General features: G+C 31.0%; 1 protein-coding gene across 1 annotated transcript in view; it reads right to left on the bottom strand.

The window, feature by feature from the left end:
• LOC111625253 (protein TMEPAI-like) overlaps positions 1-6,845 on the bottom strand; it is a 128,860-nt gene extending 122,015 nt beyond the window's left edge. Inside the window, exon 1 of the mRNA XM_023368356.1 lies at positions 6,818-6,845. Within this exon, the coding sequence (XP_023224124.1) occupies position 6,818 (1 nt within the window). The 5' untranslated portion in view covers positions 6,819-6,845. The remainder of the gene's footprint in view (positions 1-6,817) is intronic.
• Positions 6,846-17,748: the final 10,903 nt, after the last annotated feature.

Below are 17,748 nucleotides of genomic sequence, written 5' to 3'. Positions count from 1 at the left end.
AAAGATTTTCATGTCTGAAATGCAAAAATAGATTGAATATTTAGAAAAATATATCATTATAAATAGTGACTACATTAAAAATGAATACATATAATTAGTGATGCGATGATTAATTGAAATCGGAAAAAATCAGGCATTTTTCAGGTATTGAAATCAGATTCAGGCAAATCTCATCATGATTTCAGATTCTTAAAATAATTTTTCCACATTTAATAAGAAAATTAATTATTTAAATTACAATACAGTGGAACCCCGGTTAACGAATGTAATCCATTCCACGAGTCCGTTCATTAATTGAAGCAATTTTTCCCATAGAAATTAATGTAAATACAATTAATCCATTCTAGCCATCAGTATTTTTGTAATTCTATTTGTAAATTAGGTTTTCTTTGATGAAAATATAAGAAAATATAGTATCTATCATTATAGCAACAAATATGTAAACTGTATTTAATAAAGTAGCACTGTACATGCCTTTGTTTCTAAGGAGCTTAATGCTTGAAAGAGGAATCCCCTCCATAAAAATATCAGGTAGCACTGCATCGGGAGTTTCTTCAAGTCGAGGTCTCTTTTGATAAGGAACAAGAAAGTGGTCTAAAGTTGATTGTCTTACTCTCTTAATCAAAATTTTTCTAAAATGTGCTAGCACAGTGTCGTTCATTAAATTAATGACCCTATTAGCCACAACTTTGTTAGGATGATGCTTCTCAATAAATTCCTGCACATCATTCCATTTTCTGCAAATTTCCTTGATCTCAGCACTGGTGATTTCTTCCCTATCCTCTTCCTCTGATGAATGCTCTTCTTGTAAGACTTTCATCTGTTCTTCCTGCATGGCAACCAGCTCTTCTGTCGTTAGTTCATTTTGATGGTTTTTCAGCAACTCCTCCACGTCTGCATCATCTATCTCTAATCCCAAACTCTTGCCAATGGACACGATTTCATGCACTACATCAGGAAAGCTCTCTTCTTCAAATTCCTCAAAGTTTCACTCTGGGACACAAGTTGGCCAAAGTTTCCTCCAGGCCGACTGCAAAGTGCGATGAAAGACCTCACTCCAGGCTTTGTCAATAAGATTGATACAATGCAGGATGTTAAAATGCTCCTTCCAAAAAGCTCTAAGAGTTAAGATGGTATCATTGGTAACCTGAAAACACATGGTAAACAGTGCCTTGGTATACAGCTTTTTAAAATTGGAAATCACTTGCTGATCCATTGGTTGCAGTAATAGAGTTGTGTTGGGTGGAAGGATTTGACCNCAAATACGTGTTCTGCAGCCATCTTGTATTTTCTCGTGCGTGTAGGATCGTGACATCTGTCTTATGACTGGATCTAGTTCAAGAACTCTCTCGAGTCGATCGCGATTGAACCTCGTTTTGGTTGAGATTGAAATGGTCGAGAGAGGTCGCACCAAGGTGAACAGGGTATAAGGCTCTAGTTTAGTAGTGTTACAGAATATAATACGTATATTTTAATATATTTTTTAAAAGAAACAAAACCACCGAGAAATGCTATGTGTGTTTAACAAGGTTTGGAAAACTTTGAAAATGTTAACAACGGGTTCGGCGGAACCAGTGTGAACCCACTGAATATCACCACTGGTGGTGCTTCTCAATAAATTCCTGCACATCATTTCATTTTCTGCAAATTTCCTTGATCTCAGCACTGGTGATTTCTTCCCTAACCTTCTCTTCCTCTGATGCATGCTCTTCTTGTAAGACTTTCACCTGTTCTTCCTGCAAGGCAACCAGCTCTTCTGTGGTATAATTTTGATGGTCCTTTATCAACTCCTCCATGTCTACATCATTTATCTCTAATCCAAAACTCTTGTCAATGGACACAATTTCATGTACTACATCAGGAGAGCTTTCTGCTTCAAATTCCTCAAAATTTTGCTTTGGGACACAAGTTGGCCAAAATTTCCTCCAGGTTGATGCAAAGTGCAGTGAGAGACCTCACTCCAGGCTTTGTCAATAAGATTGATACAATGCAGGATGTTAAAATGCTCCTTCCAAAAAGATCTAAGAGTTAAGATGGTATCATTGGTAACCTGAAAACACATGGTAAACAGTGCCTTGGTATACAGCTTTTTAAAATTGGAAATCACTTGCTGATCCATTGGTTGCAGTAATAGAGTTGTGTTGGGTGGAAGGATTTGACCTTGATGAAGTCATGTTCACTATCCAAGTCAGCCTCCAAATTTGGTGGATGTGCTGGAGCATTATCCATTAAGAGAAGACATCTAAGAGGAAGATCCATTTCCTGAAGATAATTTTTAACAATAGGAGCAAACACTTCTGTGAGCCAATCCATGAATAAAGTCCGAGTTACCCATGCCTTACTATTTGCCTTCCATTGTACCGGGAGTTTGGACTTTATCACATTTTTGCTCTTAAAGGCATGGGGATTTTCAGCATTGTAGACTAAAAGTGGCTTGATTTTGAGGTCACCACTTGCATTAGCACAAAATAAAAAAGTGAGTCTGTCCTTCATGCTGCCTGGGAAGTGCTTTCTCTTCTTGGGTTATGTACATTCGTCTAGGCATTCTTTTCCAAAAGAGACCGGTCTCATCGCAATTAAACACTTGATTCCAGACGTATCCTTCACTTTTTACAAACTTTGCAAATTCATCTACAAATGCTTTTGCTGCTTTTTCATCTGAACTTGAAGACTCCCTGTGTCTTATGACACTGTGAATGCCAGTTCATTGACAAAACCTATCAAACCACCCTCGGCTAGCTTTAAAGTCCTGCCTGTCTGCACTTGTACTGGGTGTCTGGGTCAACAAGTCATTGTATAAATTTTTAGTCTTTTCACAAATTATAGCTTCACTAACACTGTTTCCAGCAAGTTGCTTTTCGTTGATCCATATTAGCAACAGTTTTTCAACTTCATCTAAAACTTTAGATCTTTGTTTTTATATCACATTCACTCCTTTAGCCACTTTGGCAGCCTTAAATGGCTGCCGAAGTGGCTAAATGAGTGAAAGTGCTTTTTTGTTTTTAATAATTGTAGATATAGTCAATTTTGCCACATTATATTCTTTAGCGATGTCAGAAACACGAATGCCATTCTCATATTTTGCAATAATTTCTTTCTTTAATGCTACACTAAAACGTTTTCTATTTCCACTGTCACTTTTCTCTTTCTTCGGTGCCATATTGATTAAATATACAGTATAAATAACAAAACTAAAAAACCGAAGTTTAGCACACTCGAAAAAGCAATGCTTACCTCGCGCACGCCTAAGAGCAACTGAAATTTGTGAGGTTCCAGAACGGCTGGAAACTATTGGGTTGATGCAAAAGTTCATCCCATTTTTAGCACCAGCTGGCTAAAAACGCAACACTGAAGTGTTATTTCCTTCACATGTGTAAAATTTCAATGTTGTTTGATAAAAGGGATCTCATCTAGTATTTGAGAATAAAGTTGTGTTACTTAGTTGTGTTTTTAAAATTTTATTAAGCATTACAAATGGCAGAAAATAAGGAGCATTTTTGACATATTATGCTTTTTTTATTTCCAAAAAGGCAAGAATGCTTTGTAGATACAAAAAAAGATATGTTCTGTGTATGGTGAGGGAGCCATTGATGATGCCACGTTCTGTAAGTGGTTCAGAAAGTTTCGTGAAAGCAAGCTTACAAATTTGACACAAAAAGTCGTTAAGTTCGTTATCCAAATTTTGTTCATTATCCGAGACAAAATTTTTGCAAAATAAAAGCTCGTTAACCAGGACATTCGTTAACCACGGTTCCACTGTATTAGCAATTAAGTATTAGTTTATTGGAAACTTTCAGTCAACAAAGCAGAGGGCACATGACACCCTACACATGAGGTGACATCTATCACAGTGAACTTTTCTTTTGTGTAGTCAGTGATGAGAGATTGTATTCGGTCAGTAGTAACTATCCTTATCTTAAATAATTTCAATTTGCAACCCTAATTCCAATTTGTTTAATTCAAACTATATTTTTCCTTCCAAATCATCTAATTAACTAGAAACTATTCTATGTTCAATAGAATATATTTCATTGTTTTTAAAATATTGTTTTTTATATGGTTTTTTGTTTATTAAATTCTTCCTTATCATTTTGTTCAATAAAAAACATTAATTACAAATTGAATCTTAATGGAGTTATTAAGGTACATTATCCATGTTTGATATTTATCATGTGTATTGTAAAGTAGCTGCTTAGAAATTTCCCACATATACTAATAGATTATTACATTTTTTTATTTCAACTGCTATTTTAATCTTATATACCATGCATTTCATGTATGTGCTAATGTATTTTTGTCTGCAATTAATGTAAAAAGTTTGTTAAAAATATAGCTATTCTTTGATTTATATAAATTCAATTTTATGTAAACTTCTGATGTCCAGTTAAATCCAGTCTTAAATCATGGAAATATATTTTGCATCCCACAGAAAATAAGAAAAACCAACTAGGACAGCAAAACAGATAGCAAAAGTCCATAAGCTATGTTCCTTAACACTCTTGCAGCCACAACTGAAAAGAAATAATTGAATTAAATATGCCAATTCATCTTTTTTCATAAAGTATGTCCCTGTCATACACAAATTAAGAATAAAAAATTGTTTTCATTTTAAGCAATTTTTTTAAAAATTGAGTCACCAGCATAACCAACACCACCAACTATCCAAAGCATAAATGATGAAAAGCAATTATAATTAAATATGTCCTGGGAAAGTAAGAAACCAAGTAATAAAATACAATCTTTAACATATTTCTTACACTTTCAGGTAGTAATAAATAACATCCAAAAAAATAACATGCAAACAGTTTACCAAAAACTTCTAGTGTCCAAAGAACCTCCAGGATTCCAGTATCTAATGAAAAATTGCATCATCCTCATATTATAACAAAGGTCACATGATATAGCAAAAATTGCATCAATCAGTAACAAAAAAAGTGTTTTAAAAAAAATACTAACAACAATCATTATTTTCATATTGTAATTCATATCTATTTTACATTAATCACATTTTTATAACTTGTCATGCCCATAAAATATACAAAAAGTTAAATAAATAATTCAATTTATGTTCTTCAAACATTTTTTTCTTCAAATCAAATTTAATGTACATATTTTCAAGTGCTGATGAATAAGCACTTAGGAAAATTCCAACATATCATAAAATTTGAGTTGATTAAAGTTCTACAGAATACAACTTTCATGAAATTTGAGAAAGAATATGCTCTTAAATCAAATAATGACAAACTAATAATCACGCATATTTTGCAGTTATGAAGTATCTTCTAAAAGTAAAATATTTTGCATGAGTATCAAACAAAAAATTATTACAATCTAAAAAAGAAAAAACAGATATTCAAATGAACACCATACACCAACACTAAAATCCAGAAGAAAAAAAAATTTTACTGTAAACAACTAATATTTTCATTTATATATAACAGACATCCTCAGGTTTAAATGGTAAATACAGAATAGAAAAGAAAAGTTAAACTAAATGTTTAAATTATCACAATGTCTTTAAAAAAACATAATTTTTTTAGAGCATGCAGAGAACTGCAAATGTCTGATACGGAATGATGGTAGCTAATGGTTAAGTAAGCTCAAATAACACTTTCTAAGACATTGAAGTAGAAATTGAAGAGTCTGCTTGAAGTTATCTAAATGAAAACATTCATTTAAAGCAGTGATTCCCAAACTTTTTTGATCCACCACCCCCTTTGTTCCATAAAGTTATACCCAACGCCCCCTAACCCATTTTCTCTTGTGTGAGAAAAAATTGAAAATGTTCTTAGGAAAACTTTTCTATGAATCTCACACTTTGTGCCCTTAGCGTACATTGTTATCAACATCTGGAAACCATTAAACGCAATGTTTCCTCTTATCCGTTTAACAGAGGAAAGAGAATGGCTGTCAGTGACCCGACTTTTGCCTTTGGTCACCGTTCAGTACCCTGCCTCCAGTGCCCCCCCTGAATTTACTCACTGCCCACAAGGGGCGTTATCGCCCACTTTGAGAAACGCTGATTTAAAGTAAAATTTTTTCTTCTGCTGGATTTTGATGTTAGTGTTTGTTGTTTATTTCAAAGAATTTTTATATTAATTACTAAATTTTTAACCTACTATGATAATTTTTAATAAATTTATTATATTAAATATACAAAAAATAACTTTTATATAAGATCATAACAGCATAATCATCATATTTAATAGCAAACTTATAACTTATGTTATAACTTGATTTTACAAACAATTTAAAAGTATTTTAGTTTGATTTATGTACAATTTGACAATATATTTCCAGTTTAAATTCTTTATTTTTTTTAGTAAACCAAACAATTGCAATAATTAATCAGGCTATTTTTGCTACAATTAATAAATAGATGATGCCTAATATCTACCTCTAGTATCAAATTACTTAATTTCTAATTATTAATTGTAACAAAAAATGGCATGATTGATTACAGCAATTGTTTCATTTAGTATTAATACATTTGACTTTGGCATGTTTATATATACATTATTTTTTAATTATCACATTCCAAATCTATATATCTTGAATGTTAAATATAATTTTTTAAAACATTTCATAAACTTAAAAATAATTTAATAATACATTTTTAATATAATCTTGATATAGTGTATGTCCTATTTCACATGTAACTTATGGCAAAATTAATTTTATAGAATACTTCATTTGACATTTGTTATAATTTCATAATTTTTACATATATAAAACACCTTTAAAATTAATTTTTCAAATACTCTTGTTGAAATGATGATGATAATTATACTATTATTAAATATGATAAGAAACTTACTGATAGAGGACCCTTCTTTAGCATCGTTTTCTGCTATAAAGGAAAAAAATCAATTTTAGTACATTTTCCTTTGGTAAATTTTATAATCACAAATTAATAGTTTTTTTGATACATGTGTAACTAAAAAATTTTTTCCATAAATTTTAATAATTCAATAAAAAGAATTAAATTTATGTTTATGTTCCAGAAAGCATTGTTACTACAAGTGGACCAGGAGAGTGATAGCATTGTAAATTTTTTGGACATTTCCATCGCTCGCAAACAGGGAGAAATCAGAACCAGCATATACAGAAAACCATGCTTTCAACCCACTTTAATTCTGCATAATTCGATCGATCCTCATCACATCAAATTGGTGGCCTTTAGGTCCTGGATAAAAAGGGCTTATACACATTGTACCTAGTATAAAAGACACGATGGCGGAGCTAAACTACATTCTAAAGATTGCGGAACAACAGGGATACCAAAAGGAAATCATAAGGAAGCTTATTACAACTTTCCAAACTACTAAACAACCGCATCCCATGGCAGACCGTAGACAAAGGATGGTTTTAAATTATGCCCCGTTTTTGAGACAAATACATAAAGAAACAGCCAAGGCTAATGATTTCAGTGTGGTATATCGACACAATCCTACAGTTTTCAAGCTATTAAGAAATGATAAGAAGCGTTATGACTGGAAATCGGCATCAGGGATCTATTCTATACCATTACACGATCAGCGTTTTAATTCGGATCTTGTCTACGTAGGCACAACAATGCGCAACTTGCACCAACGTATCAAAGAGCATAAATATACGATTAATAAAAAACTTGACAACACCATGCTATCGGCTTACGCAACACAACACGACATTCAAGTCCATTGGATCGGGCAGAAATAATTAAACCTACGACGAATTTACATACAATGAAATATCTGGAGAAATTAGAGATATTTAAGGCACACAAGAAAACTGGTTGCATCAACCATAGAGATGCGGACTCTTTACCTACATCTTGGCGATCCTTTTACAGGAATTAATAACTATTTATTTTTGTTAAGGGAAATTTTTTCGGCTTAGTTTATATTTTTCATTTATTTTTTGTTTCTTTTATCAACACAGCTACTTTTCCGTTATTTATATTTTAATTTTCGTATTTACGTTCTTTTTTTGTGTTTGATTTTATTCGATGTTATGGTAACTGCAGAAGATCGTTAAGAAACGATCAAAAACGTTTTTACTTTATTAATTTTTATTAGCTGGATTATTAAAGGTGTGTTTTATTAGTATTATATTTATCCAGTTGGTTCTATATATATATAAAGCTTAATAATGCCTGTATTAAACCATCTGATTCTGAATCAAAATTGTACCTCCAAAACAGTCTAAAATTCGTACATACAGAAAAAAACCTAAATCTTTTGCATATCTCAACATTTCAAGGTGTCCTGAGTCCAAAAATGCAAAAATTTGGGGTGGGATCATTTTTTGACCAAGTGCTACACTTTTCCTCTGTTATATAAAACAGCCAGAAAAGTAAAAATTATCAAATACATATGTATATATTGACTATGTCATTACTTAGAGGAGTATTTTAGCTTTGGAATAAAAAAGTTTCTACATTCTATCTTTATTAGAACTATATTTATTGAATCTTATATTCTGAGGTCATGGGGTGATCAGAATTTTCGGGCCTACTTTGTTAACAAGTCCACCCCTGGTTGGAGTCAGAGTCGAAGTTGTGTAAAAATCTACCAACTCTACCCTGCAGATAATAATAAGGGTATAACCCAACTGATGGTCATTTTGGGTAATAAGACAAATCAGTTTTGTAATATATTGCATTAATAAGTAAGATAAATTTAATTATTACTGAACATAATGTGTCCTATCTATCAGCAAATATTCTCCAGCCTGTGATGTTCGGGGTCAGCTATTAGACCCATAAAAATTTCCCTTGTTTCTCAAAAACCAATTCTTTTTTGGTGACTAAAGTTTATGATCACTGCAACAGATGATAGGAACATATCTGAACCATTACCTTTTCTTATACAATAACAGAATGTAGAAAGCATAAAAATGTAGAAAAACATTAAAGAAATGTTAGCTGAAATATGCCATTCTTGTTCTAATTGATATTTAGCATAGTTTAGTATTTTTACTTAAAATATTTTTATTTACAGAAGTTTAAATGGTTCAAAACCTTTTTGGTTACTATATTATAACAAGTTCTTATATTTATGGCACACTATATATCCTCAATTAAATCCTGGAGTTTATTTTTAAAATGTATGTAATCCCTGAGAATTATTTGAAGATCTAAGTTTTTGAGACCATCTTGCAACAGGAGACAAGTGAATAAAAACTGAAAAAAATTAATTACTTGTACATTTTCCAAACTATCAAAACTATTTATTGACTGTATTTATGTATTGTATGTTGTGTGAGCAGAATCAAGATCTTGAATACCATCTTCACTTTCAAACTTTCTCTCTTTCTAATTCAAGTTTTCCTAATTAAGCTTCAGCTAATAAGTTCTAGACTTATAAACTCAATTGCAACTCTCCCATGCTCAATATTAAGCAATATTTGTAATTTTATATCAAAACTGTTTTAATGAATGTTGGAATAGAAAGTGTTATCCAATTCTAGATAATTTGAATAAGTAGAATTTTACTTATATTCCTTACCCGTCACTCTAAACTACATTATACTATGCAGTGCAACACTTCAACATATTTCCCATGCTTTTCAACTTGGTGTTTACATTTAACAGCACCTTTATTCCCTGGGATTTATTCAAAGACCAGAGTTTATTTGAAACCTAGTTTTTAACTGAAGAAATATGTATCAATTTCTGATAAACCATATTTTATATGTCAAAATTAGTTATTGTCTTTCTTAAAATATTTTAAAATTGATTACAAGCAAAAATTATACTTTTTAATATTTATATTTGATCCATCAAATAATTTTTTAGAAATATTCACCTTGTCTAATCAAAAAAATGTAAGATTCTAAAAGCTACAAAGACCAATTCATCATTAATGCATTTTTTTTTGGTCTTTAAATCACTGTTTTTATCTTTATATTACAATTATATAATTAACTTGCTGTATGTTAGATTTCAATATAAAAACGTCTCTGTAATCCAAAACAATATGGTAGACATGTCTCACAGCAAGTCTCGGTTAGCAATATGATTTTATTTTCAAATTGAACTACAAATGCATTTCGGGTTGGTGTAATATGTTCCAACCCCTATTCAGTGAATTTTCCAGTATAAAAATTAAAAAAAAAACAGAGAATACCCCTTTCTTATCCCTGACATTACACAGGAACAAACCTTCTAAAAGCCATAAATAGGTACATTGTTCCTGTGTAATGTCAGGGATAAGGAAGGGGTGTTCTCTCTTTTTTGTAATTTATATACTGGAAAATTCACTGAGGAATGGTTGGAACATATCACACCAACCTGAAATGCATATGTAGTTCAATTTGAAAATAAAATCATATTGCTAACCGAGAATTGCTATGAGACACATCTACCATATTGTTTTGGATTACAGAGACATTTTTAATTGAAATTTATGTTACAAATTAATAGTATAAATGAAAACCATAGTTAGTGTTCCATTTAAAAATCAATATTAAAAAAAACAAATGTCGGTTATGTTTATCTCTAACAACTGATAAACTAATACATAATCTTTGTTTATTTACAATATTAAAAAAATGAAATAACAACCATTTAAGATGATATATAAAAACACAGGAATGAATTTTACCAATTTCAGGAATATACTCAATATATTTATTGGAATCTTTGTATTTAGAACATAAAAAAAATAATTACTTTTAATATTATAACAGCATTATAGGTATTCTCTGGACATGGATGTCTACTGGAAAGAAGCAAATACATTATTTGTCCCCACTGGATCAGACCTTCTAACTGAAGATGAGAGGGTTTGAAAATTGGAGTCTTATATTTAATTCCTTAATTAATTAATTAAAAGGAATGTCAGAAAATTCTATTCTCAATAATAAACACTGAAAAAACCTAAAAAACCAGCAAGAAAATTATACACAAAGTGCAAACGTTTTTGCCCATGTTAAACAGGCATCATCAGGCAACAAACTGCTGAAAAGACGCAAAGGGTTGCCAAACACGCGAGGGGAAAGGGGTGAATGAAGCAAAAGTCCAGCTATTGCCTCTCTACACTAGAATGCCAAAGACCATCCCAACAAGAACCACCTGCCAGGAATCTACAATATCCCATCATTCACCATCATTACAACTACCACCTGCAATACATAGGTGCTACGTCTTATATTATACATTACATATCTGGCTTAAGGAACATCAAACATCTATCAAAAATGGTTTAAAAAGTATGGCTTTGGCTACCTACACAACTGACCCAGACATCCAGGTAAACTTCCATGAGACACACCTCCTACATTACAAATCTAAACCACATGTGCTTAAACATCTAGAAAAAGTGGAAATTTACAAGGCCACCCACCATAATACAGCTATGGTGGGTGGCCATAGCTGCATTATGATGGGTAAAATAAACTATCGTGACGTTGACTCCTTCCACACTGCCTGGAAGTCTTTTTACAAAATATAAATCTCCCTCCTCTCTTCTTACGTCATACACCCCTTCCTCCCACACACATGTTCGACAATCCCGTGTCTTCTCAGCAGTTTGTTGCCCGACGACATCTGTTTAACACAGGCGAAAACGTTTGCACTTTGTGTATAATTTTCTCGATGGTTTGTTATGTTTTTGTAGTGTTTATTTTTGTCTAATATTAACCAGTTGTAAGGTAGCAGTTGTTAAATTCTATTCTCTGTCTCAGTAAATAGCCTGATACAAGCTCAATCAGCTTGATTTAAGCAATAATTATGATAGGAGTATGACACTCTAGATGTCAAAAACAATAAATTTTTAAATATTCTGCTTTATTAGAATCAACAGAAACCAATTATACCAAACACAGTAACACAGACTGTCTGTACACCCTCTTTAAAATGAAAGTGAGTGTCATCAAAAATCCTAAAACTTTTGATAAGTAAATTGGGTATGCTCTATCAAATGGTGATGCTTCTAACTTTTGGTACTGGATGGAAATCAACTACCTGGGCCCAAAAGTCAAATTTTTTTTAAATGACATATTGTATTTTTTAACTTAGATTTGAATTAAACTAAAAAAAAACGTAAGACAATTTTGTCTCAAACATTTTTTCTAAAAACATTCCTTTGACTATAAAATGAACTTGAAAGCATGATAAACTCTTCTTGGTAAAAGCTTATTTTACATTGTCATGATATTTTTCAGCTGGCTGAATATTCAGTGTCAACAAATGTAAACATTATGCTCAAATTTACATTTTCATTTCATATAAGTTTTCATTTTTAGTTACACATTTATCAAAGTATGTCATAGTGATCTACATATCCATGTCTTGTAGAGTTCCTCAAGCAACAAACTCTTTTTCTTGCAGATTGGATACTTTATCAATGAGAACAGTGCTCACTTTGAAAATTTTGATTGAATAACTGTTAAAATCAGCACCAAATAGGTTACACCAAGAGTTTATATGAACAAAAATACTATTTTGTTAGTTCAGCATCAATTACATTATTATTATGACATTTTAATTATGTTTTGCCTACACCAATAGTCATGTTGCCATCTTTTCAAAATTGCTGACCTGGACATCTTAAAATTAGAATGTTATACTACAAATTAAAAAATTAAGTTTTTTATTGTGAGTAGAAAATAAATATTTTTTTTTAGAAGGTAAACATGTACATAATATATTATTGAAGTAATACAATAATCACATGTGGCATATCCAAAACTAATTAATAACAGTCCGATGTGATATTAATTGCAAAAATAATACATAAAAGTAAGAATAATTATTATTATTAATGTTGGGATGTGTTATTAAGTTACAAAAGATACATTGTATCTGAGACAATAAAGAATATAAATATGAGGCATGCACAATGTCATTTTATAGTCAAGAACTAAACAATGTGCATGCCAGTTTAAACCAGTTAGGGACTAGGGTTTGAATAAATCTAATATTTGCCAGAGATATTTACAAGTTAGAATTTTAAAAGTACATACATTTTCTATCACTCTTAGCCTAGGGATAAGATGGGGATAGTTTGAGTAGGGGTGTGAAGTTAGTCTTTAAAATATTTTTATAAATTTCTTTTGTTTCATCATCATTTCACAATTTCTACAAAAACCGGACAAATTAATAATTAATCCAGACTATGAATTTAAAAACCAGCTTGTCCAGTGCAAACCAGCCTGGTGGCAACACTACGAATAGTACATTAATAAAAATAATTTTGTAACATAATATGTTTTCTTATTTTCATAGTATCATTTTTCTCCAAGCATCACACTTTCAAAATAATCTTATGATCATTAGAGGTATTTTCAGAAAAAATGTTTGAGACAAAATTGTCTTATTTCCTATTCAAATTCATCTTTCTAGAAAAAGATGCAAAGTCTATGCAGCTTTTTTCTAGACCTAGAAAAGATCTTTGATTCAATATCAATAGAAAAACTGTGCACTAAATTAAAAATACATAGTGCAGATTCATTATTCATAAAAGCAATAAAATCTTTATTTGGTCATTATTTAGTCACAATTAAAAGTGGTAAGAATACTTACCCTCCTTTTGACATATATGGAGGTCTCTTGCAAGGTGACCCATTATAATCTTATTTATTTAATTTCATGATACATGATATTGATAAACAATTCAATAGGGAAGAAGATGGAATGCTAGTAGAAAATCAGACAGTCCATTCAATTCAATATGCAGATGATGTGTTAATTTTGACTACTAAAATTGATCTACAAAGAAAACTAAATCAGATGCAGAAATATTTTCTCAGTTGGGAATGAAGATTAACCCAAACAAAACTCATATCCTTATATTTCAAAGAGGAGGAAGAATGGGTAAACGGGATCATGATTTTCACCTTCTAAATGACAAATTGAAAATAATTGAAGAAATTTCATACTTAGGAATTCACTTTACTTCAACACTATCTTTTGGAAAACAAGTCCAACAAGTTCAAAATAAAGCAAATAGAATAATAAATAATTTAATTTATCTACGAGTTAAAATGAAAATTAATTCTATACAAAAACAACTTCAGCTCTTTTCATCAATAGTCATAAATTTGATGTTATGCTCTCCCAGTGTGGGGCATGGATTGGTTACTTATTTTGAGAAAATCCAATTATTATACATCAGAAAAATTTATTGTCTGGACAGGGCTGTACCTGGTTACGCAATTTGTCATGGATACGAATAGGTTACAATTGGAGCCTTATATAAAATTTCATAATCCTTATTACCATATGGTAATAAGGATTATGAAAGTTTATAAGAGAATGGCCAACAATGAGAATATACTGAAATACTATATTGAAAGTACTTAAAAGATTAGCCAAGGTTAAAAGGAATTACACAAATAATTGGTATAATAAATTTAGTCTTATGTTGGCCAGATATGGGATATCATATATATTATTTAACAATACAGAAGCCGATTGGAACTTCAGATTTACTACCTTAGTGGAAAATATGTTTAATAACTCAATCGACCAAGAAATAAAAAAATTACAGAATTCAAAATTTCATTCATGGTATATTAACAATTTAAGTTTTCCTCCTTCAAATGATTATATTAATTTTCAAATTCCATTTAAGATGAAAAGATTTTATATGCAGCCTAGATTGAACAGTTTCTATGTAATAGTTGACACAAATTATCTAAATATTAAGAATAGTCAATGCAGAATGTGTCAAGATCAATTTTCTATCTACCATTTAATTTATATATGTAATGGATGTATAAATTTTAGAGATAAATTTGGTATTTCTACTTTGACTGTGTGCAAATCTATAGAAGAATTCTACCACAAACTATTTCAAATGGGTCCAACTATGATAACTAGAGTATACAATTTTTTCAACAGATATATTAAATTGTCAGAGGACCACAGCAGTAATATAGAAAATGAGCCTCAAGTCTGAATTTACTGATTTAATACTGTGTATTCAAGATGGAAAAAATTTCTAACATCATAGGAATTATATTTTATTTTAGTTCAACGTTTGTTTGTAGTGTTTTAATTTATTGTATCCCCCTTGTAGCTGGACAAATTCCATAATACGTTAATAAATTTGAATTTGAAATTGTCTTATTTCTTCAAGTTTAATCTAAATCTAAATTAAAAATTACCATGTTCAATTTGAAAAATTTGACTTTTAGCCTGGGTATCTCATTTCTGGCATGCACTACAAGTTTAAAATAAAACCATTTCATACAGCATACCTAATTTGCTTATCAGAATTTTTAGGACTTTGACAAAACTCACCTCTCTTCATTTTAAAAGAAATGTGTGAGTGATGATGTCTTCCTGTATATTTCTAAATATTTTTGGACAGAACTACATAATTGTTCTTTTCCTGACAAGGGCTTTTCAAAATGGCTGAAAACATTAGTAAATTTTGAATTAAAAGGCTGCATTATAAAGGTTTTTGTGTGTCAATGCTTAAGAACTACATAATCTTCAGGGATACTATTTATTAGTCATCATCTAGTATTTAAGTATTCATAAAGATTAAAAAGTTCTACCCAAAAGTGTAATAATTTCCTGCAAATAACTCATGGGTTATCATACATTTAAAAGTCATTTGAACGAAAGGGCAGTTTCATGCACTGCTGCAGGTCATTTCTCAATTTTAAATTGCTAGGCAACACCATACATCCCATTATTAATAAGGTCAAATCAACCATGGTCATCTTAGAAAATGCCATTCATAACCTTTTTAAAGAACATTTAAAAACCTACAGCTTCTCCATTGATAACACTGAGCAATTAATTGTTGAATTACAAAAACTCCAACTATCTAATAGGGTTCATGTTTTTCAGAGTTAGATTTTACAGCTCTATATCACTTAATTAACTTCAAACCATTCTTCTGCACTCTTAGAGATTTCTTATTACATGAACACAAAAATCACCACTTCACAAAGATATCGTGAAGTTAGTCCATATGTTTTGTTATAATTATGTTGGAAGAACAAAGAATAACACATATGTTCAACATAAACAAGTACCCATGGACAGTCCTCTATCAGAGTATCTCTGTGAGATGGTAATAAGATTATTATAAAAAACAATTTTACTAGATTTCCTATTGAAAATATACATATGCAAAGGATACATTATTATACAGAACACAACAAAAAAACAATATCATCAAAGAATAATAACTTCATGTAACAAATGAACAATAACCCTTCAGGTTTCACTATTAAATTAGATCAAGCCAGTAGCACAGAAATAAATTCCTGGATCTTAAAATCAACATCAGAAATAACCCGGTCCATAGAAACGTTTATTATAAACCTACATATACACCCTTGTTTATACCTGAAAGCTTCCACAACCCTATATATATATAGTAGACCCCCTATAATGCAGGTTCCTATAATGGAGATTCCTATAACGCTGTGAAAAAATTGCGACAATATTCGTATAAAGACGCTAAAAGGGACACGTAAAACATCATCGCCAACTCGTCATCACAGATGAGCAGCCGAACTACTTTCCGCCGTCCAGCGCCACACTACGGAGAGTTTAGGCGAGTACGTTGAGTTTACTATCGTCTGTATAGTATATAAATTAGGTACTGTAAGTCTAATACAGTACTGTAATTTTATACATTTCTTGTGAAAGAAACATTTCTTATTCAATGGCCATAAAAATTATTTCTATTAATGATGTCTCCAAAGTTCAACAAATTTTTTGCAGAAAAATAACTTATCAGAAATCGCGGCTGCCGTTTGGTGCACTGCTCCGCGACGAAAACAAGCTTAAGCAATGGCGTCATCGAACGGTGCACACTCGGTAAGTAATCCTACAATTTTTTGTTTATAGCATAGTTTATACGGATTATTCCCAAAAAATTATACGTGTTTTGGAAATGTTAAGTCGAATTAGTCTAGAATCGATTAATTTTATGGAAGAAAACTTTTCAAACAGCCATAGTCCCTAAACTTCACATGTGTTGGGTGCGATTGGCTCGTGTATTTAAGGATTCCTACAATGCAAAATTCGTATAACGAGGAACGTATCTACCGCATTATAGGGAGGTCTACTGTATATAAATTACTTTGACACAACCAAAGAACTAGAACATCTTGAACAAATAGCCACAACACAGTTATTACAAGAACCTTATCAGGGATTTAGCCAGTACACTTTCTAACAACATTCACAACTTAGACTCTAATGCTAAAAATCCATACAATCTATATAGGAACAGAAGACATATCTTAGAATATAATCATAACAAACTACCACTATGTAAGGAAATAGCTAGTCTAAAAGAGACCAAATTAACTTTCAGGCACAAACCTATCCATCTTTAACATCCTTAGGAATGAAAAGCATAAGACTAACATGCTTACAATACTGGGGATATATAAAATTCTTTTGAAGGACAACCAATTTTGGTTATACACTTAAATACATCAGTTCCACCACAAGGTCTCTCAAAATAAGACTAGCTGAACATAACAAAATAAGACTAGCTGTGATCAGGGCCGGATCATCGAATAGACAAATGAGACAAATGTCTAGGGCCCGGATTTTTGAGGGGCCTGGTCAAACTGTCTATTTTGAAAAGATTTGTAAATAAGATAGTTTACTTTTCTGTTGGCCAACTGTATATAATAAACAAATAAACAAAAATATATTGCTTTTTATATCGTTATTGTGAATTCTAAAATCTAAAGAAAATGTGTTCTTATTTTTTTCTTATTGAAAGTAATTCTTTTGATAATTTAGATTTTTTTTATAGCGATAAGAATAATATTAACTAT

This window comes from Centruroides sculpturatus, unplaced genomic scaffold (assembly GCF_000671375.1).
Source record: "Centruroides sculpturatus isolate CEXI.00-Female unplaced genomic scaffold, Cexi_2.0 scaffold393, whole genome shotgun sequence".
NCBI classification, from domain to species: domain Eukaryota; kingdom Metazoa; phylum Arthropoda; class Arachnida; order Scorpiones; family Buthidae; genus Centruroides; species Centruroides sculpturatus.
Note: the sequence above shows the minus strand (reverse complement) of the source record. Positions and strands in the feature narration are given on the sequence as shown.